The following is a 24,403-nucleotide window of genomic DNA, read 5'->3' on the forward strand; positions in this document are numbered from 1 at the left end:
TTTTTTAAACTATTTCTTAAATGACTTTTCAGTTCATCTAGGATGCACAGGGAATTGTTGACACTACCATTCAGATCCAACAGTAATATTGTGAAATATTGTTACAATTTAAAATAACTTTTTCTCTTTTAATATATATATATATATAAACTGCATTTATGTGATCAAAAATACAGTAAAAACAGTATTATTGTGAAATAGTATTATAATTTAAAATAACGGTTTTATATTTTAAAAATGCAATTTATTCCTGTGATTGCAAAGCTGAATTATCAGCAGTCAGGTTTTTTCTTTTAGAAATCATTCTAATATGCGGATTTGCTGCTCAAGAAATATTTCTTAATATTATAAATGTTTAAAAAAGTTGTGCTGCTTAATATTTTTAGTGGAAACCATGATTTTTTTCAGAATTATTAGAATTTTTACATTTGTGCATGTGTATTGGGGCCAAAAAGTATTCAGTCAGCCACTGATTGTGCAAGTTCTCCTACTTAGAATAATAAGAGCGGTCTGTAATTTTCATCATAGGTACACTTCAGCTATGAGAGACAAAATGAGAAAAAAAAAACATTCAGGAAATCACATTGTAGGATTTTTAAAGAATTTATTTATAAATTATGGTGGAAAATAAGTATTTGGTTGATAACAAAAGTTCAACTCAATAGTTTGTAACATAACCTTTGTTGGCAATGACAGAGGTCAAACATTTCCTGTAAGTCTTCTCCAGGTTTGCACACACTGCATCTGGTATTCTGGCCCATTCCTCCATACAGATCTCCTCTAGAGCAGTGATGTTTCGGGGCTGTCGCTAGGCAACACGGACTTTCAACTCCCTCCACAAATTTTCTATGGGGTTGAGGTCTGGAGACTGGCTAGGCCACTCCAGGACCTTGAAATGCTTTTTACGGAGACACTCCTTCGTTGCCCGGGCGGTGTGTTTGGGATTGTCATGCTGGAAGATCCAGCCACGTTTCATCTTCAAGGCTCTCACTGATGGAACGAGGTTTTGGCTTAAAATCTCACGATACATGGCCCGTTCATTCTTCCCTCAACATGGATCAGTTTTCCTGTCCACTTTGCAGAAAAACAGCCCCAAAGCATGATGTTTCCTCCCCCATGCTTCACACCATGTAGCTATGGTGTTCTTGGGATGCAACTCTTCATTCTTCTTCCTCCAAACACGACAAGTTGAGTTTTTACAAAAAGTTCTATTTTGGTTTCATCTCACTACATGATATTCTCCCAATCCTGTTCTGGATCATCCACATGCTCTCTGGCAAACTTCAGACAGGCCTAGACATGTACTGGCTTAAGCAAGGGGGACAAGGGGGACATGTCTGGCACTGCAGGATTAGAGTCCCTCTCGGTGTAGTGTGTTACTTATGGTAGGCTTTGTTTGTTTTTTTTGGTCCCAGCTCTCTGCAGGTCATTCATCAGGTCGCTCCGTGTAGTTCTGGGGTTTTTGCTTACCATTCTTATGATCAGTTTGACCCCAGATCGAGGGAGATTATCAGTGGTCTTGTATGTCTTCCATTTTCTTACAATTGCTCCCACAGTTGATTTTTCACACCAAGCTGCTTGCCTATTGTAGATTCAATCTTCCCAGCCTGGTGCAGGGCTACAATTTTCTTCCTGTTGTCCTTCGACGGCTCTTTGGTCATGGCCATGGTTGAGTTTGGAGTGTGACTGTATGAGGCTGTGGACAGGTGTGTTTTGGACAGATAACTGATTCAAACAGGTGCCAATAATACAGGTAACGAGTGGAGGACAGAAGAGCTTCTTAAAGAAGAAGTTACAGGTCTGTGAGAGCCAGAAATCTTGCTGGTTTGTGGGTGACCAAATCCTTATTTTTGACCATAATTTACAAATAAATTCTTTAAAAATCCTACAACGTGATTTCCAGGATTTTTTTTTCCTCATTTTGTCTCTCATAGTTGAAGTGTTACTTTGATGAAAATTACAGACCTCTCTCATTATACTAAGTAGGAGAACTTGCACAATCAGAGGCTGACTAAATACTTTTTGTCAATTTTGAATCTACCCGACACCAAACTTTTATACAGTAGTATAATGTTAAACTACAGAAATTACTATTTAGTCTGGCTCCATTCTGTCCATAACACCCACTTTCCAAAATACAATTACTTCCTGTCTGATAAAATCGAGTCCCACCCTACATTTCTTCCTCATTGAATATCCTGTTCAACAAAATGTTGCATTCTGAAAGTAACCTGGGTTTAAAATGCCTTTTATGATGACAAAGTATTTTTAAAAAGTGTAAATGGAAAAGCGCTCCTGTAATGTGTTTGCATACCATGACAGGGATCTGATTGGTTGATAGTGCCGAGTCTGTTCTAGTGGCCATGGATGCTTGACTGTTGTCAAGTACTCGTTTACGTTTGCGTCGATTCGTAGACACTTCTTTACCTTCTGCAAAAGAAAATGTAAGCATTTGCACACATTTCTAGACATTAAATTTTTTTTCAAAAGTACATAAAATGTTTAATAACAAATAAAGGCTCTTACCTTTATTACAAGTTTGAGTACACAACTCTGTGAAAGGCCTAAACAAAGACAATATCAATCAGGTCAAACAACACCTGCAAGCATTCTTCATCCAACATAATCACTATAATCACATCCGGCAAGCACTTACTGTAGGGGGGTTTTGATATTGAAAGTAATTTCATCTTGGACCTGCAGGATTTTTTCCAACCGAACTATGTCATAAGTATTGGGATTCCTGAAAGGGATATCATCCGGAAGTCCACACACCTCCAGCGAGCCTGGATTGGCACGGATTAACTTGTACGGAACAATGACTGAGCGATCTAAATCTAAAGCTTCACCTGAACACAACAGACAACACATTCACATATGAAGCACTGGAATATTTTCAAAAGGACAAAAACACATTTGCACAAAAGAATAAATCAGTTTTTAATGATCAACGTACCATATTTCTTATTGAAGAGCTCTTTGACTTGTTCCCTTAATATCACTTTCTCTCCCATTCGGTTGACCTCATCTTCTTCTGTTGGACAGTGATACAAGAAGTGTAAGGATTTTTAATATAAGTTCACTGACAGATTTAACATTAAAATAACCTGTTATGATTGACAGACAATCAGATTCAAGCTTGAGGCAAGACTTTTATTTTTTCAAAGGAAATACCTTGGATATGGGTTATTTTATAATTTAAAAATAAATATATATATATTTAAGAAACATTTTTATTATGCAAAAGTGAAAAGGTTGCTGTTATTTTTTAACTTTATATTTATCAAAGAATCCTGGGGAAAAAAAATTATTACAGATTCAAAAAACAAAAAAGAAACATTGATAATAACAAAAAATGTTTCTTGAGCAGCAAATCAGCATATTAGAATGATTTCTGAAGGATCATGTGACACTGAAGACTGGAGTAATGATGCTGAAAATTGAACTTTGAATCACAGGAATAAATTACTTTTTTTTAAATGTATATTAAAATAGAAAACAATTATTTAAAATTCTAATAATATTTCACAATAGTACTGTTTAACTATATTTATCAAATACATGCAACTTTGGTGTGCATAAGAGATTTTTTCAAAAGCATTAAAAAAATATGTTTGTATGGTAATATATTTGCAAGTGCAGTAGTAAATTTGCAAGTAAAATCAAGTAAATATATATATATATATATATATATATATATATATATATACAGTATATATATATTGTAAATAATTATTTATATTTAATATATTTATATATATAAATATATTAGTGCTGTCAAATGATTAATCGCATCCAAAATAAAAGTTTGTGTTTACATTATTTATGTGGGTGCACTGTGTATAATTATTTTATATACATAAATACACACACATGCTTGTATATATTGAAGAAATATTTTCATGTATATACTTATATATAATTTCTATTATATATAAATATCAATATTTTATATATAAATAATATTTTTCTTAAATATACATGCATGTGTGTGTATTTATATATATAAAATAATTATACACCGTGCACCCACATATATTATGTAAACACAAACATATATTTATTAGATATTTATATATTTAAAGACAAACATAAATAACATTTATTTTGGATGCGATTAATCACGATTAATCGTTTGACAGCCCTAATATATATATATATACACTGTATATATAAAAGCTGAATGATTGTGATAGCTGAGCAGCCCAACAAAAATAGAAATGGGACATCAACTGACAGTTCTAGATCTAGTTTTGTTGCACCACAACGCTCTGGACGTCCAGAGTAGACCTGAAGTGCAATAAATAACTACAACACATAGCACATAGTAAATGATTCTGTATTCTCACCGCTTATTGGGGTGTAACCTTTCTTTAATATGGTTATTCTTCGTGGTGCTGGCAAAATAAAAATGATTTGATTGTAATTTCCATGAGTAATTCAGCAAAAATATAGACACTTTTAAATAAAGATGTGCTATTAAATTTCGACTGCTTACCTGGCTTGGGAATAAGCCCTTGGAAAGGCCTGAAAAGATAGAAAAGACTTTGTAATTCTTAAACAAACCCAACATATTGCACAAATGAATCCATGTTCACTTTTTTAGTTTGAAAGCTTTTCAAAAACTTGGCGCAGTGCTTCACCGTGTAATGCTGAAAGAGATCTTGTCAGCCACCGCTAATATCCTCTCTAGATTCTGTGAGCCGAAGGTACAGGGTTTTCTGAAGGGGATGCCAGGGGGCAAGCCCTCGATAATCACTGAGCCAGGGTTACTCTTGATCCTCTTGTAAGGCACTTGCACAGGATACTTAATGCCCAGTGCCTCGCCGTATTTCCTGTTGAACAGGTCTTGGACCTGCTCTCGCAGTGTGTTGGCCAAGTCGATACGGGAGAGCTTGGCCTCTAAACTGTCTGAGGGCAGAACAATGGTAGAAAAGCCAACGGTTTAGTGATAGCATATTGGGAATGACGTTTTAAACATGAACTGGGATCCAAAAGACAGACACGTGGCACAAGGATAAACTGAATCTTTTCATTCAGTCCGGATGCAATTAAGTCTCAAACTTACTATGTACAACACCTGATAACTTAATCACGGTGATACCTGAGAATCCCGGTCTTTTGGAGGCAGGTCCTGGGTCATCTGATTGGTCTTTAGAGTCGGTTTCTGCTGAAAATTTCATCAAAAGGAGCATTATAGTAGATTAGTAAGTGATATTTTGGATAAAACAAGGAATACACACCAAATGAATAGTTCTAACTAATCAAAATGACCATATATAGGACAATTGGTCTGTAAAATAAAATAAAATTAGGACTATCACTAACGATTATTTTGACGATTAATCGAGTAATCAGTTTTTTTGTGGAACTAAAAATAGACCAAAGTGAAAAATAGCCATTAAAATGACTTAAAATACATAATAACAACGAGGCAATAATTATATGATTGTATTAAACAATACTGTTAAAATACAGTAATTACATAATATAAACATGATCAACTTACAGTAAGTCCATTATATATTATAACACATGCCTACAGAGGGCGCCAACGGCCTGGTGTGGAAGTTCCTTTACAGCAGTTCAAATCCTTGTTTAATATTGCCGTTATTATCAATTAAAAAACATTTAACCAAAATTTACATTTAATCTTTAATATTTGGCCAATTATTTGCGATAAAAATGCTACAGCCATGGTCATTTATTAAAAAAGAACATGTGGATATCAAAAAATGCAAACTGGGCTGATAATTTACTCACCCCCATGTCATCCAAGATGTCCATGTCATTCTTTCTTCAGTCGAAAAAAAATTAAGGTTTTTGATGAAAACATTCCAGAATTTTTCTAAATATGATGGACTTCAGTGGGAACCAAACGGTTCAAGGTCCAAAAGAAAGTTTCAATGCAAACTGTTCAAAGGGCTTTAAATGATTTCAGATGATGACTAAGGGTCTTATCAAGCGAAACGATCGCTCATTTAAAAAGTTATAAGCTCAAATGGTCGCCTTGCTCTGTTCTGTGATGCGCGTTCGTGATTTTCCTGTTCGAACTCGTTTATCAAAATTAACAAATCTTTTTTCGTGTCATTTGGTTCATTCAACGAACGAAATGAACGAATAGACTCTGGAAAAGATTAGTTTATTTTGATGAACGAGTTCAAATACAAGAGTCACAAATGCGCATCAAAGAACAGAGCAAGGCGACCATTTGAGCTTATAAAACTTTTTTTTTTTAAATGAGCGATCATTTCGCTTGATAAGACCCTTATTCATCGTATGAAATCGTTTAAAGCCCTTTAAACAGTTTGCACTGAAACTGTCTTTTGGACCTTGAACCGTTTGGTTCCCATTGAAGTCCATTATATGGAGAAAAATCCTGGAATGTTTTCATCAAAAACCTTCATTTCTTTTCGACTGAAGAAAGAAAGACATGGACATCTTGGATGACATGGGGGTGAGTAAATTATCAGCAAAAGTTTTATTAAAAAAGTGAACTACTCCTTTAATTTTGAAATCGCGATGAACAACAGTTCAAATTTTTAGAAACATATTGATGTATTCTCCTGTGTTGGCGTAGATTTATAAATGTTACAAATCTGGTGAAATGACGCACAATTCATTCCCAGATCAACATTATAAGCAACCCAAACATATTCATAGATGGAGTGTGTTAACTGAGCTGCTGAGTCGCGCTCCACGCATGTAAATGATAACAGTCCAACACTTTGCATGAAACAAAGCCAAAACAAAGAGTTTGTGTGGAGCAGCATTTACTGAGAATAGACCTTATTCAGAGCAACGCCATGACAGGTATGAAAGTGAGGCTGTGAGGGATAGACTTACTGTGTTTCCAATGGCATCCGCTCTAAAAAGCTGAATAAAGCGGCTAGATTACTTATAATTTTCCAAAGCTTACATTGTCGGGAGTTTTTTGTAAACTGACATTTCTTTGAAAGATATTTTTCCAGTGTTTCATGAGCAGAACAATCCGAAAACACATTAAATAACAGTACAGCCCATTGAAGAGATGCAAGTCTATCCCTCACAGCCTCGCTTTCATTCTCATTAAAAATCAAAGATGGCGCTGCCGTGAATAAGGCGTATAGAAGAAACTCGTAACCTGCAGAGCCTTCTAAATAAGGAGCCGCGCTTCACCCGGTAACACGCAGCGCATATATATTGAATTGAATGGCAGCCTTTGTGATTCACAATAGCACTATTCTATGTTTTGATTTTTAAATTGTTAAAATATTCATGGATTCTCGTCTGTGGAATACACCACTTCTGTTTTTTTTATATATAAATAAAAAATAAAAAAATAAAAATAAAAATAATAATTATATATGTACGTATATATATATATATATGAAGAGTTCAGATGCAAAAGCCTCTAAATGCCATTTGAAATTTTCTTCTTGAATGATGATTTTTATCAAACTTGTATATTTAAGTTCAGTAATTTCACTTAAATAACAATTAATAGGTAATCTTCATTGCCATTTAAGTGAGATCACTGAACTTAAATATGCAAGTTTGATAAAAATCATCATTCAAGAAGAAAATTTCAAATGGCATTTAGAGGCTTTTGCATCTGAACTCTTCATATATATATATATAGTAAAAAAAAATGTTAGTTTACCTGAATCAGAGGTCGTCTTAGAGGCACCTTCATTTTTTACTTGTTCTGTCAACAATTCTGGCCTGACAAACACATAAAAAAAGGCACATTGTCAAGCAGCTTTCTGAAACATCGTAGCGTAGTGTTTTGTGTCTTTTTTAATGTGTAATTTGAATGTGTTCTGAATGACTATACCTCTTTATAACAAATGTAATCTGACTACTGGCAGCAAGAATCTTTCGGAGTTTTGCTGCCCCAAAACAGTTCGGCCTTCGAAAAGTCATCCCTTCTGGCAGCCCAGTGACATACAGGTCATCCGGGTACATCTGGAACTTGGAGTATGGCACTTTAGCCGGTTCAGGCAGACCGAGAGTCTCACCTACAATGAGACAGATAGATGATTTGACAAACTATTATGAATTCTGCAATCTATTATTGGTGTATATTTTAAGCCAGAGGAATCTGTAACTGGCAGATTTGCAGGCTGCCGCCACAGTTGATTGTAAATGATACGGTGAGTAAGTCCATGACTCACTGTACTTGGAGCTGAAAAGGCTCTCGACTTGCTTTCGCAGCTGAAGGATCATCTCTCCGATGTCTTCTGGGGAAAACGGAGGACAATCACACCAACAGCCCATAATATCTGAAGACAAACCTGAGTGATTGTTCAAAATGGAGTTTTACCTTCAACAGCTCTCTTGAGCCCTTGTGGTGTAGACTTCGGCGTTAAATCTTCTGCAGAGATATAAACAGAATGATATTACCATCAGCGTAGCACATGGGAAGTATTCCTCTGTGTATGATTTTATCAAAAACACATTCTTCTTTGCTGGAGATGTTTTGATGATTCAACTCACCTTTGGTTTACTCCAGTGACCATTTGTGTAATGCAAACTTCAACATAATAAATCCAGTGTTATTAATTATGAGTCAAAATACTTAATCTGTGAGTCAATATGTACGCTTCAACAACACCAGGTTTCTACACCTGACTCGTGTGCAAATTATTTATTTTTTTTAATGGTAATTTGCGAATTAATTATTGTTTGAAAATCTTTAAATATATTAAAAAAATAAAATGTAATTCTATTTATATCATTATATATAAAACATTAAATATTAAATACATTTTGTATGAAGCACACTTTGTGTCAATAAATTTCCATGACTTTTCCATAGTAAAAAAAATAATAATAATTTAGATTCAGACTGATTCGCTAATTAATCATTCAGACCAATTTGTGATCCGATTCATAGAAAAGAACTAGCATTTCTATTGTTAACTAAAAATTTAAAATCTTTTTTTATTCATTTAATTTAAATGAAATATAAATATTAGATTAAACTAAACAGAAAAACTTAAATAAACTAAACTGATAAAGCTTAATAGAATTATACTATATAAAAAAATAAAAAATGGCAAAAGCAGACAACAAAATTATTAAAACTTGAAAGAATATTAGAACGAAAACTAAAAGACATAAATAGAATATTAGTATAAAAATAATAAAATAGCACTGAAAAGATCCAAATCAAATGCAAGTTTTAATCTACAAAAGAGCTATAAGTGACATCATATTCTACAACATAAGGAGTTTTTTTTTTCTAGGCCAGGCAAAAGACTTTAAAATTCCCTAATTTTCCATAACCAATGAAACCTGTTAATACACATGACAGTGGTTAAGCGTTCATATCAACTCACAGTATATTTCTATATATTAGGGGCACTAACACTGGGAGTCTATTTCGGGAGTTCTATTGGATGTGGGTTTACTGTAGTGGGAGAACTAGCACAGCATGGGGAACAGGTTTCACATCGGATCTGACTAGGGCTGGGACAACTGTTTGGGTTAAGTCTGGGGGTTTTGGGTTTGGTGTTAAAATAAGAAATGTAAAACTCTTGTCTTACCATATTTCAACCTATGTTATTATCACTGGTAAAAATGTTGTTGTTTTTTTGTACATTAACTGCCGCTATCCTGTTTCGATCTTCACAGAGGTTCGTACTCATGTACAATTCCTTTTGAGAGATTCGGACATGGTTTCTCCACACAACGCAGTGGCTAAATCAGCATTTAATATCTCTGTGTTAAGCATAAGCTCTTACAAGAATGGACTTGACGGTTAGTTGGACTGACATGTACATGTGCATATAAAGATTATGAGACGGGCATTAAAGCTTGTAGGAGGGCAGGTATAGAAGGGATGGAGGGATTTGTAACTGGATGAGAGATTGGAGAGGCTTTGATATGTCATATGTTTGGGATTATCAATGTACCACTGGAGGCAAGAGAAAAAAGATGGAAATGGAACTACATTCAGATTTAAGGTAAGAAGGCTAGTATGCTGTTACCGGCTTCAGGCTCCTTGGGATGACAGAGGTCAGGGGTCACCCGCTCCGCCTGAGGCTCACTTGGCTCCTCTGTAGAAGCACTGGACTCTGAGAGTAGAGGATGAGAGAAAGGCGGATATGGATGTAAATTTAAAAATAAAATGCCACTCAAAATGCATTCAATTTAGATAATATGATTTGTTCACTTGAATTTGAACTGTAAAAAGTAGAAAAAGTTAGGGTGATAAAATTGGTTAATTTTTTTTTTAGAAAACATTGATAACTTGTGTACTATGAGGCAAGTGAAAAAGAAAAATATGCTCACCAACACTACGTTTATTTGGTCAAAAATACCGTAATATACATTTTTAATAATATTACAATTTTGAACAACAATTTTTTATTTTAATTTATTTTTAAATTATTTAATTTCTGAGATGGCAATGCTGAATTTTCAGCATTTTCTTCAGCGTAACATTAAATTCTAATATGCTGATTGGGTGCTAAAAAAAAGCATTTCTTATTATTATTATCAATGTTGAAATCAGTTGTGCTGATTAATATTTTTGTGGAAACCATGATTCATTTTTTAATTAAACACAATACATTTTGCTGTCACGTTTGATCAATTTTAGTGCATCCTTGCTATAAAAAAAAAAATACACATTTCTTTTAAAAAAAACAACATATTTTTGAATGGTATATTTTGTATAAACCAGCGACATTCATTAAGAAAGTAAATAGGTCCCAATTTGATTTCAGGATGTTTTTACATTCAACATTATGCAGCATTCACAATCGTTCCATAATACGACATATTTCCAAGTGAAATAGGATACACTAAAAAACAGAAAAAACAGTCTGGAATTGATTTTATATATCAAGGATTGATTGGGTTTGATTGACACGTGTTTGGAATTCGATTCAGAGTGGTTTCAGAGATGGAGAACATATTATATTTAGCCAGAATGATGTTTTTCAACACTGTTAATGTAGCACTTGAGCTCAAATTTTCAGTTTATATATGATGTTCCTTCAGTGTTTAGCCAATAAATGTGCCATGTAATGCAAAATGCCCTGTCTGTCCTCAAATGCTCAGATCACTGCACAGCAGGGTGGAAAATGAGAGCAAATATTTTTAAATCAGAAGGCAACCATCAAAGACAAACTTCCTCTCTGTGAGTAAGTGGAATATGCTAATGCATTCATATCCAGTAGACCTAGCGGGATTTCATGCGTTCAACTCAAAACTTTATTTAAATTTCTGCACAGATGCTTGTTGTCAACTGACAAACGCCAAAAAGAGAGAAAAAAACTTGAGGTGCCAAGGCCGAAATATAAAAAAAAAACTCAGTGTGAGCCTTCTGTGGGACTGGGAGCCCATACCTGGCACTGTCACCTGGATAATTTCACCATCTGGGGGTTCTGTTTTGATCTTTTTCAAAGGCATCAGGTCTCCAGATGGCCCTGGAAAATAAATCCTAATGAATTATTTTGAATTTTACAGATATAATAAATTACAGATTCATAAAACTACAGTGCAGAAGCCAAAAAAGTTGTATTAAAACAATGAGCAGAAGATCTACCTGCTTCACACTCAGCCAAAGGACTGACACAGGAGCTTGTCGATCTGAGAGAAAAAAATAAATAAATAACAAGATTTTCATCCTTATTAGTGTCTTTTCTACTTTCTTCTTAATAACAGGGGAAAACAATGATGCCCCCAAATTAAATTTCTTGGCCTAAAGCAGAACTTTTGACACACTAGTTTTTGAAGACCTTTTAGCCTATACATTTTTTAAAATTAAATAAATATCTGCAGAAAACCAAGAATTAAGGCCCACTCATGCAAGAACGATAAATGTAAAAGAATAGCAAAGTCTACACCAACACTATAACAAAAACAGCACAGAGAAATGATATCAGTGGAATCACTTCCACAAAGGTTTTATTTCCCCAGGCTGATGAACGATAAAACATTGTCAGCCAATCAGAATCCATCCTCCTTCTAAGTGCCAGAGCATTTAAAGCAGCAGATGATAAAACTGTTTATCATGCTTATAATAAACAGAACGATATTGTTCATTGGTGTTGATGCTAATGTATGCTAACGTTATTAGAGTCATTATTCTAGGTATAAACAGGCCTTTACTCATTAACACTAACTCATTTTTTTTCTTTATAATATAAGCACAGCCTAACCTCTCTCACTGTCTGTGTGCATGGGAAGACGTACATGATTGCAATGTGTCCGAAAAGCGCTTTTTATTAATAAACCAATATCCATGACAGTTATTGCTTATAAGGAAAATGTATGCAAATACGGTTGCTTTGTTTTAATAGGGAAAATGTATGAATAACTTTAAATTAATTCATTTATTCGTTCAATATATTTAATTTACTGTAACATTTTTGGGGTATTTTTATCAATGTCAAAGTTACCAGATCTGTTTCAGTAGTTTTGGTTCATATTTTTAGTCAAAACGTTCTGTCAGTGTATCATTACAGGAAAATACAAATGCAAACTATCTAAGAACATAGCAATACTGTTCTTCTGTGGTGACAGAGCAAGGTAAATTGATACCTGCTACTGTGAGTATTGCTGACCAGCTCTAGGTAAGAGCTTGGCATCCTGAGGCCATCTGGGAAACCGTCCTCGAGGCCGACACCATCCTGTTTGCCCTCCTCCTTAGCTACTTTTCCTGCAGCTTACAAACAAAATGTGAAAAGACAAGTTTAACATACACATACTGTATATTACATAAAAAACTTGCCATTTTTTCAACTTGATTATCACTTTTGGGGTAGAGATAGGGTAAAAAATAGCTCCTTAAGATAACAACAACTCAGCATGTGCTACCCATACTCAAAGTGTTACCCATAACTTTGTACCCTTTCTGAACTGTAAGAGAAACAGTTCAGAAAGGTTCCAAAGTTATATGGTAACACTTTATTTTACAGTGTCATTGTTACACATTGTTATGTAGTTACAAAAGTAATAACTACAAATTATGCATAATTACATGAAACTAACCCTAAACCAAATCAAACCCTAATCCTAACCCTTTAGTAAGTACATGTAGTTACTTAATATAACTCGGTACTTAAAGCTGCAGTCCGCAGTTTTTCCCTCTTTGTCGCCATCTCTGTTCAAAATCTGCACTTGCAGTCATTCAGGGAATTATCAACTTTACGTTGTACTTTGACACGACACAGCGTGGATGAACACAATGTTTGAGGAGAGTGTGTGTGTCTGTCACCGCGCCGGTGTCGATACAGTCATTCAAATCACAGATTATTTTTCTTTTTGGAAGTATGAACAACATAAGAATTTTCACTGGAAAATGTCATCTGAACTAGTATGAAACATCCACCTTTTCATCCAACATCCAACAATCGCTTATAAGTTATCATATGACGCAAAATGGAGCAAATTATACTTTGTTCTCAAAATTTTAATGTCAACAACGTGAGCATTGCGTGACTACATGTAATGTCCTTTCGATATGCATCCTTGTTTTCGCATGGGTCCGGTTGCAGTCTCTTTTTTTCTGTAGCCGCCCCAAAGTCTGAATGAAATCTCTTGCATTTTACAACGGTTGTTTGAACCTTTCTGGATCCGCAATCAAACTGATAAGTTTAATTATAAATCTCCACCTCCAGGATCCTCACACACAATATAGCTTATACTAGCTTCTGTTAAATTCCCATAGAGTCAGGCAGATTTTTATTTTTAAAAACCAGTTCTTTCATGGATCCAGGATAATATGCATCCTGATAAAGTTCCCTTGGCCTTTGGAATTAAAATATCCCCACATCATCACACACCTTCCACCACACCTAGAGATTGGCATGGGGTACTTTCCATAAGATCATCTTTCAATGCAAATCAAACCAGCTATTAGGCTAACTGAAGTAAAACCATGCCAATCTCTAGGTGTGGTGGAAGGTGTGTGATGATGTGGGGATATTTCAATTCCAAAGGCCAATTATCCTGGATCCATGAAATAACTGGCTTTTAAAAATAAAAATCTGTCTGACTCTATGGGAATTTAACATAGGGGTGCCCTGACTTATGCACCCTGTATTTTAAGGAAACACATTTATTTATTTATGATACATTATTCATTCACAAAGAAAATTTGTGTCCTTAAAGGTTGGAGTTTTCCTCATTTTTCTAATTAAGGCATTAAGATCAATATCCAAAAGATGTTTTTTTTTATTCCTCTTTTTAGGCAACTTTAGCATGGGTGCCAAAACTTATTCACACCACTGTATATCTTATACTAGCCGAGACTCCTTCTTTGTGTACAGATATGACGTAATGACTCAATATAGCTTATACTAGCCGAGACTCTTCTTTGTGTACAGATGTGACATAATGACTGAATATAGCTTATACTAGCCGAGACTCTTCTTTATGTGTACAGATGTGACGTAATGACTCAATATAGCTTATACTAGCCGAGACTCTTCTTTGTGTACAGATGTGACATAATGACTGAATATAGCTTATACTAGCCGAGACTCTTCTTTATGTGTACAGATGTGACGTAATGACTCAATATACTGTAGCTTATTCTAACCGAGACTTATCTTTATGTACAGATGTGGCGTAATGACTCAATATATCTTATACTAGCCGAGACTCTTCTTTATGTGTACAGATGTGGCGTAATGACTCAATATAGCTTATACTAGCCGAGACTTTTCTTTATGTGTACAGATGTGGCGTAATGACTCAATATAGCTTATACTAGCCGAGACTCTTCTTTATGTGTACAGATGTGACGTAATGACTCAATATAGCTTATACTAGCCGAGACTCTTCTTTATGTGTACAGATGTGGCGTAATGACTCAATATAGCTTATACTAGCCGAGACTTTTCTTTATGTGTACAGATGTGGCGTAATGACTCAATATACTAGCCGAGACTCTTCTTTATGCGTACAGATGTGACGTAATGACGCAAACACATGCTCCAATCTCCCACGGAAATCCACCAGTACCACTGGAATTAAATACATTATTACAAGCTTACCGCTTTGAATCGAGCTAAGGCAAGCAGAGAGTTTTGAACACTGGCTGGTTATGTACTTGCTCAAATATGTATTTTGGATAGTTTTTAACCCCCCAAAAAGTTATGGACTGCAGCTTTAAATGTATAATTACAGTGTAACAACATCACCTTAAAGTGCAACCAAGTTATGTTATAACAATGCTATCACAATGTAATAAGTCAGATGGATTCTGGTTCAGGAAATACCTACCAGTAAAGATCCGCTCATCAAACATTCTAAGAAAAGAAAAAAGAAAATTGTTAGTTCCTGTAAGGCCAGCTTAAACATATTAAAAATCTGAAATGCTGTCTACGTATGTCTGGTGCCGAACAGCAGGAGATTTCCTCATTATGCCAAATCAGCGGCTCCACGCTGGCTCATGTATGGCAGTGGTTACAACCAGCATGACGCTCCACTTTGGATGCCTAGTGCTGCTCAGCCAGATGGCAAAGACGGCTAGACTTTCTCTTTTTTTCAGATGAAGCCAATTAAAAACTTAGTATATCCAGTATCAATATCTGGATTCATTTTCAATGAGCCCCACAGTTAATTACAAGACCAAAAATGAAAGGTTATCAGTAATTCAATCTCTGACACCGCCATCACAAGTTGAAATTGGACGAGCTACAAATCACACTGCCGCTGTAGCAGTTTAACTATGTTGGTGATGTACTTAATTGAGCAGCTATGTCACGTAAGGAAATCTCCTTAGGTCAAGATTAGTTCTCAAAATAAAGGTATGCTCAGATGGAGTCTCGAACCTTCTGACAACGAAGCGGACAGCATGCCTTTCCTCCAGGATCCGTTTGAGTTTAGGCACACCGTAAGTGCATGGTCTCTTGAAGGGAATCTTGTCTGGAATTCCAATGATCTCCACCGCCTCAGGATCACAGGCGATTTTCCGGTACGGCACAGGAACCATGTGATCCAGGCCTAATGCCTCAGCTAAAATGAATTAATTATGTGATGAGTTAAAGCTGAGGCATGTAATGTCTGCGCTGCCGGTGTTCCAAAACAGAACTGAAAAATTGTTTTTAAAACCATTTTTAAACAATCGCCCAACTGCCATTGGTCAGCCAAAAAGGTGATCCCACCCTAAACGCACACCATTGGTTGAGCCAATTTTGCTTTGCTGGCTGTTTTTTTATATAGCACCACAGAGACTAAGCTACTAATCAAGCTACTAATGGTTCTCTGCATATTAAGCTGTGATAAGAGAGAATATAAGAACCCTATAAGGATGCAGTATCATCTTTGATTTCTAAGGCCTATAAACTATCAACGCGATCAAAACTTTGCTGAAAAACCTGTTGTACAAAATCTACTACATGTCTTCTGTCATCTGATTGACAGTTCATATCGTCACTCGTCTCTCTTCAGGTTGTGGTTCACGTCATTTTGCTGTGAAATCTCTACTGTTTGTTACAAAGTAAAATGTAAGACATGTTATACTAGTAATTTTTCAATATGAACACTGGAAAACTTGCTGACTAAAGGAACTTAGGTTTACTTGATTATCCATACATACAAGGTAAAATGAGTATCAAATATGATACATCAGACTTTTGAGGAATTGCATTGCATTATATGATTTGCCCCCACAATGAACTATAGAGTTTTTTTTTTTTTTATCATAAAATTATAATAATAATTGTATATTATTGATATTTGTATGTGTAACTGATATTTGTGCATTACTAGCCTGCTATACTATTATAAAGATATCAATGATTTATATTTAAACAAGCTATTCGATTTTCATCTTATATTTTGGTCATATAAATATAAACAGCTGCACCAAATAGTATATTCTTGCTCATAAAATGTAGGTAATTTTTCCTCCTCAATTATGAGCTCCAAATTATCCTATATCATACTATAAGAGCCATAAAAATCTGATGCATCAAATATGGACTCAACAAAAAAAACTTGTATGCAAACTGGATTGAGTCAAGGTTCAATAAAAAGTTCCATTTCAGAAAAAAAAGATTATTCCATATTTCAAACTTTTAAGGGTTAAAAAGTACACACATCAGCTCTACACACTTTCTCAATCAATATGCATTTATTGCAATTATTGTATAGTGGTATGGCTGTGAATTGTGCACTGAGAGCTCACCATATCTGCTGTTGAAGAGGATCTGAACACATTCTCGAAGGGTGTTGATATCCTCAGTCTCCCTGATGAACGAGTCCCATTTTTCTGTGCATGTAATACAAAACAAAACTCTATCATGTAACAATCTTTTCCTAACTGTTGACATTTTCTGAAATGTTTTTGGGTGCATTGAGGTTTCCCTCTGTTCGTTTTGATATAGGAGACAATTAAGGCAGGTCCTGACACTCTGCAGTGACTGAAGATTTCACGCTGATCTTTAGAGAGGAACAGACTTCGGTAGCCCAGGTGACCTGGCCAAACTCCCATTACTAATGCTCACTCTGCCAAAACCAGCCCTCTTTATGTCTCATTCGCCGGGAGCCATATCTAAACAAATGCCACCGATATATAAAAGAATACTTTGTGGATCGTTAGATACGATTGATTTATTTACAGGGAGTGTAAATTATACATTCACTGTGTTTTCTTACAGGAGGGAATTCTGCTGTTGTTTAATCACTGAATCACTCCAAACCCATATGCTGTTATTTTCTGAAGAATCGTCATGCTGCTTTTTTTTTTAAAAACTAAAAAACAGTTTATAAGTAAGCATGTCAATATGTCAAGCTTAAAAAAAAAGACTAATTTGCTAACACACCGTATATACCCTCTATCAACTCTCTGAAATGAACTAACAAAAATGTTTTATTACACTTATTTGTCTTACATACACCAAACTTAACAGTTTTATTCTGTATTCTGAAAGTTTGAAACTGGCTTTACCCAATGTTCAGATTTATTTTCTAGAAATGTATGCAAATGAGTGCATTCGATAATGCCTCATTTGTATTTACCTGCAATGTCTTGCTTTAAAAAGGATGGTGATCTTGTGTCATTTACGTCTGTTACCTATATATGAAGAGTTCAGATGCAAAAGCCACTAAATGCCATTTGAAATGTTCTTCTTTAATGATGATTTTTAACAAACTTGTATATTTAAGTTCAGTAATTTCACTTAAATGGAAATGATAATTATCTATTAATTGTTATTTAAGTGAAATTACTGAACTTAAATATACAAGTTTGATGAAAATCATCATTAAAGATGAAAATTTCAAATGGCATTTAGAGGCTTTTGCATCTGAACTCTTCATATATATAATTATGGACTTCAATGGCATGTTAATTTGAGCTCTATAGTGAAGAGGAACATTATTGGGGAATAATAACAAAACAATTATTTTCCATTGTCACATGTAAAGTTATCATGGCTTCAGAAGACTTTGAACATGGTGATTTTTGTCCTGTCTTTTCAGAACACAATGAAATATTGATATAAGAAACTACATTAACATTCCCCAAAAATTCTCCTTTTATGTGCCACTGAAAATATAGCATCATACAAGTTTTAGAATAGCATGAGGCTGAATAAATAATGGCAGAACCTTGATTTTTAGGTGAACTATCACTTTGTAGTGTTGTGAAGATTCCTTGTCTTTGTATTTTGGGGTGGAAACTAACTATTCTAGCTCTATTAGACGCACTGCTTGGGACCCCATAAAACCCACTGAAATGAAGGCCAGCTTGTCCTTGGCCAGACGCTGTAATGGCGAGTACAGTCTGTCGCCCACCTGATTTTTCATGCACTATGGAGAACAGAAGGCGCTTGGAGACATGGATGCTGGGAGGGCTCTGGGTAAGATCCGCTGCCAGCCCTATTCGCTCGCCTGGAAGAGCAAATAAAAAAGGAGAATATCCACATGGTTCAGCATCTACACGTGAGATATCACTCATCATAAGTGCAACAGTGATTCATTTCCATAGAAAGGTAGTGGAAGCCAGTGTATATAGAAAGACAACAGGAGGCTCTAACCATTGTCAGCACATTCCTTGGCCTGAACCGCTTTCTCCTCAGCGGACGCCCACATGCCCAGCCGCTCTTTACCAACGCAGTGCAGTGATGTGGGCTTCAGGTCCAGCTTGCTGTCTGGGTGGGGCTGGGAGGACATGGGCATGCCGTACAGGAAGCTGGAGAGCATGGAGTTGCTAGCAGACACTTCCTGCATGGAGGGTTTGACGGAGGCGTGGTTGCTTACGGTCTTTGAGGTCGAAGATTGATGGTTGACTTCCGGACAGGATTTGACATCCCGAGAGGGTTCCTCTGGTGTTCTATTAAAATACATACAAAATTCACACCAATGAACCTCATTTAGTAACATAAAACTTTTTTTTTTATGAAAACAGCCATTCATATGATTAATTTCAAAATACAACCCGCCTGACAATAGATTCAGTTATTATAATGTAAAACAAACACACACACACACATATATACGTATACTTTCTTTATTACAAAACCCATAAAAGACAAATCATGCATGTCTAGATTATATATATATATATATATATATATAAAATGCAATGCATACAGTAAAGATTTTTACATAATTACAAAACAAATCTATCAATAAATGCTGTTTGTTTGAACTTTCTTTTTATCAAATAATTCTGTATAGTGGTTTTCACAAATATAATAAGCCGTTTCCAAAATTTAATAATAATAAATGTTATTATTAAACAATAGATTCAGTTATTATAATGTAAAACAAACACACACACACACATATATATACTTTCTTTATTACAAAACCCATAAAAGACAAATCATGCATGTCTAGATTATATATAGACCATTTCACAAGATGTAAACAAGACTGGTCCAGAAGCACTTCCTGTTTCAGTTTGTAACCGTTTTCTTTATTTCACATGTAAAGAAAACATCTTAAAGATGTGTGTTTAACTTTTTGATTCAGTTTTATATGTTCTGTTGGTTGTATTTTATCCCAGCTTTTATGTAGTGTTAAAAAACTGAAACAGGAAGTGCTTCTGGACCAGTGTTGTTTACATCTTGTGAAATGGTGGTCAATATATATATAAAAAATGCAATGCATACAGTAAAGATTTTTACATAATTACAAAACAAATCTATCAATAAATGCTGTTTGTTTGAACTTTCTTTTTATCAAATAATTCTGTATAGTGGTTTTCACAAATATAATAAGCCGTTTCCAAAATGTAATAATAATAAATGTTTCTTGATCTCCCAAACAGTATATTAGAATGATTTCTGAAGGATCATGTGACACTGGATATTGGAGTAATGAAGATGAAAATTCAGCTTTACCATCACAGGAATAAATTAAAAATGTTAAAATTATGTAAAAATCTTTACTGTCACTTTTTAACAATTTGGTGCATCCTAGATTAATATAAAAAAATCTAACTTTAGACTATGTAGATTATTTCCATTTTTTCAGCATGTTTTGACATTTTACTTTTTCATTCCTCTTGTTATTTTTGTTGCTTTTATCCATGTCCGTGTTCTCTGACAGCAATAACAACCTCTAACATCTAAAATGGTAAGAGACACCTGACCAAAACAGAAAAGAAATTCACATACCCTGCGAAAAGAAAGTTAAAGGTGGGGTGTGTGATTTTCTTTTTTGACAATTTTTTCAAAATCACTTGAAATCCTATTTCAAAGAAGGTAGGACCTTTTGAGTTGTATATTTTCAAAATCTGTCGGCTGTTTTGCAAATCCTAAACCCTACCTTTAAATCGCCATAGTTTGAATTTTTTATGTAGTTCAAAGTTTTTTTCCATTTAATTTTACAATCTTTTGTGCAGAAAAAAACAGGCATTTGCATTCTTTCCACTGTAAAATAAAATCAACTAGAAGACTGACCTTTTGACTACGAAGCGGATGCGGTTGCTCTGCTCTAAGATCTTCATTAAGGTCTTGGTGTCATATTCCGAAGGCTTTCTCAAAGTCACACCATCAGGCAGGCCGTAGACAACCACTGAGCTGGGATCTTTGAGAATCCAGTCATAAGGCACAGGGACCAGGCTGCTCTTCCCAACAGCCTCACCTGAAACATTACATTTAAGTGGATAATGATGGTTTTGCTTTTGTGCCAAATACTGTACATCCATTTTTTTGCGTTTCATCCCATAAAAATGTGAAGAAACTAGTATCAACTTACTATAAAGCACGCTGAACACCTCCTCCACCATCTTCCTTAGGACGAAGATGTTGGAATGAGTGTCTGTTAAGGCTCTCTGTCTGCCCTGCTGCCCGCAGTCTTTGCCAGTCCTGCTGCAGTCTACATCAGGAGCTTTGGCGTGGGAGTTCATGGAAGTTAATGCTTGCAGACAGGACACTTCTGTGGAAAATAAATCTGTTATTTCTTGAGGAAACAGCACAAATAGCCTCGAAACACCTGTACTGTTATATGCGGATTGCATACACGACTGTTCAAATCTTTCATAATCAAAAATACAGTACAGTAGAAACAGTAATATTCTGAAATATGATTGCAATTTAAAATATTTTTTATTAAAATTATATTATCTTTTGTAACATTATAAACATCTTTACTGTTACATTTGATCAATGTAATGCATCCCAAATTGCAAAATAAAAGAACTAAATTCCTTCAAAAAAAAAAAAAAAAAAACTAAAATATCTCACTGACCCTAAACATTTGAACAGCAGAATAGGTTATAAATCTTCATGACAATATTGCCTCTGCAGTGGTAAAAATATCATATAAGAACGATGCAGATTTTTATATATTTATTTTATTCATGCCCTGAGGATGGTCTTTTGACCAAAAGCTTGGTGTTTAAATTTGCGTGTGTGCGGACTAATTTTCTAGTCTTGTCTGTCTGGCACCTTGTTGTATCGTGAGTGCGGTGAAACTCCTTCAATTCAAATATATTTATTTTATAAATTATGTGTTGACTTTTGAGATTATTCAAATGTGTTTTTTTTTTACAGTAAAACATTTATCTGATTTGACATTCCAACTGTTTCATTCTGATGGCAAGACCAAACATATGAAAATAAACGTTCATTCTATAATAGTTACATTTTTCAATGAATCAAGTGTGCTGAACCGTGGTCTATACGGATCACGGATTAACTACGACCCTAACGGTTACATTTTAATTGCCAAGACAATTTGCCATGGAAACCATTTTTCTATAGAATAACATACACATGTATTAAGGGTCAATTTTGGATTTCATGTTGACTCACTGCAGAACTTGTGAAAGTCCGTCTGTATTTCCTTTCTGGAGTTTAGGAAGATTCTTCCCTTCTCTGTTCCCACGGCGATCACGCTGTCCTCGTGCACAGTGACACAGGCCACCTCAGCATTCAGTTTAGACATGGCAGTGCACTGCAAAACACGCTTTGATTCAAGTCATCCAGCACAAATAAACTGCATAATACTCTCACTGTAAGTATCTTTAAACAGTCTTACCACAGAGTCCAGAGCAGACACCAGGCTGGTGAGGATCTCTTGTCTGGCTGACACTTGGGGAACTTTGAGCTCTGGCCGAGAGTTGGTCCTCATCCCATCACAGCCCAGCTTCCGTATCTGTGCCATTCTTCTGAGGGAAAGACACACCACATCAAACATAAACTTAATTACTCACTAAATAACACATAACAACAGTTGTGCCAAAAGTTGTTCAAAAACAGATACCATATTTAATTTGACAAATAAATTGATGCCGTAAGTAAGTGACAGATGTACAATCTACAAAATAACGGTCAAAACAAAGCATCTCTTGCTATTGAGTTGACATGTACAGTAGGATACACAGAAAAACAAATAGTCAGTGTAGTCAGATTCACAAACATATGACTCATGTCAGTTATCCTTTTAATTTGCAGATTTGGTGCACATTATTATTATCAAGGTTCTGCTGCTTCACAATATTCTGAAAAACGTGATTAAAAATAAGGATTCTTTGATGAATCGACAAGTTTTTAAACGGAAATCTTTTGTAACATCATAATTATAAGTCTTTAGCTACATTTAGGCACAACAAGTTGCTAATTTTTATATTTTCTTATAGCATGCCTATAGGAAACTCTTTGCACATATTAAAACCTGAATTTTTTTAAAAAAAAAGCTTTTAAGGAAATTTTAAGGTTTTGTGGTTTGTTTGTTTATTTATGTAATTATCATTAGCCTTTTCTGGGTTTGTGTCATATATTGAAATGAACTGTATGAACAAGAGGTCCTACAACAGATGGGATGGCCGCCATCTGACCGTCATCAAATCTGTCTGATTATATTTAAAGACAGACGCAGCAAAGTAGAAGAACTGTGGCAACTTCTGCGTCCTACCTGCAAACTGTCTGTAAATATTGTAAATAGCGTACCAAGGATTGATTTAAGAGAAGCGGGGGTTGATTGCGATTTCACTTTTTTCATTTTAAATAGTGTGTAATGTTGCTGTTGGTACATGAACAGTATCTGCAAAGTTGCTGTGCTGAAAGTTCAACGTAAGCAGAGATATCGTCTTTTAAAAAGCAGGAAGTTTAATGCCTACAAAAATGACTCGAATGAGACTACAGCTGGGTTTTAGACGTCACCCATACATTTACATCAACCCTCCTTCCGGAATATGCAGAAAAGGGGGCATGGCCATATTTCTGCGGCTTTGTCAGAGGAAGAGTTGTAGCCATGTCGTCAAAAGTGTGTTATGTTCACCCAGCTGTCATGTTGTCTGTCTTCGGGCTTCCTACAGATGCTGTAGTTCGTCAACAATGGCTAAAATTAATGTTTGATTATGTTCCTGAAAATTATAATCGTAATTTAGCTCTCTGTGCTGCGCATTTTACTTAAGACAGCTTCCAGAATCTCCACGAACTCAATGCCGGATTCAACAAGAAACTGTTATTAAAACATGAGGCAAACTTTAAAACCAGGGGCAGCAATTGTTGGGCCACAACCTCTAAGTAAGACTTAAAGGGTTAGTTCACCCAAAAATGAAAATTCTGTCAGTATTTACTCACCCTCATGTTGTTCCAACCCCGTAAGACCTTCGTTCATCTTCGGAACACAAATTAAGATACAGATATTAAGATCGCTCCTGCACACTAGTCCATATAGGCTTCTTGGGGGACTGGCTCTTGCTGTCCCCGCAAAAGTCATCAAAGACATCGTTAAAATAGTCCAAGTGACTACAGGGGCTCAATCTTAAGTTTATCAAACAACGAGAACACTTTTGTGCGCAAAAAAACAACAAAAATAACGACTTTATTTCAACTATTCTTTTATTTCTCCCTCTGCGCGAGTCAGGTTACTAGTTTAATAGCGTAAGCTTCTGTTATTGTACGTCACACAGCATCACACACACATGACCAGCGTCGGCCAATAGTGAGCCTACGTGTGACGTAGCTCTACGCAATCACACTACGTTAACTGACTA

The 24,403-nt window shown here is 35.2% G+C and overlaps 1 protein-coding gene across 4 annotated transcripts in view; it reads right to left on the bottom strand.

The window, feature by feature from the left end:
• The window catches only part of gtf2ird1 (GTF2I repeat domain containing 1), a 37,328-nt gene that overhangs the window by 1,475 nt on the left and 11,450 nt on the right, over positions 1-24,403 (bottom strand). Inside the window, exons 2-26 of one of the 4 annotated variants that reach the window (XM_039662221.2) lie at positions 22,441-22,567; positions 22,215-22,356; positions 21,157-21,336; positions 20,859-21,042; positions 18,987-19,282; positions 18,745-18,840; positions 17,135-17,218; positions 15,777-15,960; positions 15,226-15,251; positions 12,538-12,661; positions 11,540-11,583; positions 11,340-11,420; positions 9,975-10,061; positions 8,306-8,356; positions 8,157-8,222; positions 7,817-8,000; positions 7,643-7,704; positions 5,105-5,170; positions 4,644-4,911; positions 4,499-4,527; positions 4,350-4,397; positions 2,957-3,034; positions 2,657-2,849; positions 2,527-2,564; positions 2,315-2,430 (exon numbers count right to left, since the gene is read on the bottom strand). In XM_039662221.2, the coding sequence (XP_039518155.2) occupies positions 2,315-2,430; positions 2,527-2,564; positions 2,657-2,849; positions 2,957-3,034; positions 4,350-4,397; positions 4,499-4,527; positions 4,644-4,911; positions 5,105-5,170; positions 7,643-7,704; positions 7,817-8,000; positions 8,157-8,222; positions 8,306-8,356; positions 9,975-10,061; positions 11,340-11,420; positions 11,540-11,583; positions 12,538-12,661; positions 15,226-15,251; positions 15,777-15,960; positions 17,135-17,218; positions 18,745-18,840; positions 18,987-19,282; positions 20,859-21,042; positions 21,157-21,336; positions 22,215-22,356; positions 22,441-22,566 (2,853 nt within the window). In that variant the 5' untranslated portion in view covers position 22,567. Of the gene's footprint in view, positions 1-2,314; positions 2,431-2,526; positions 2,565-2,656; positions 2,850-2,956; positions 3,035-4,349; positions 4,398-4,498; positions 4,528-4,643; positions 4,912-5,104; positions 5,171-7,642; positions 7,705-7,816; positions 8,001-8,156; positions 8,223-8,305; positions 8,357-9,974; positions 10,062-11,339; positions 11,421-11,539; positions 11,584-12,537; positions 12,662-15,225; positions 15,252-15,776; positions 15,961-17,134; positions 17,219-18,744; positions 18,841-18,986; positions 19,283-20,858; positions 21,043-21,156; positions 21,337-22,214; positions 22,357-22,440; positions 22,571-24,403 lie in introns of all 4 variants that reach the window. The other 3 variants (XM_039662223.2, XM_039662224.2, XM_039662220.2) reach the window with 3 other exon arrangements.

This window comes from Pimephales promelas, chromosome 4 (assembly GCF_988280905.1).
Source record: "Pimephales promelas chromosome 4, fPimPro1.hap1.1, whole genome shotgun sequence".
Classification (NCBI taxonomy): Eukaryota; Metazoa; Chordata; class Actinopteri; order Cypriniformes; family Leuciscidae; genus Pimephales; species Pimephales promelas.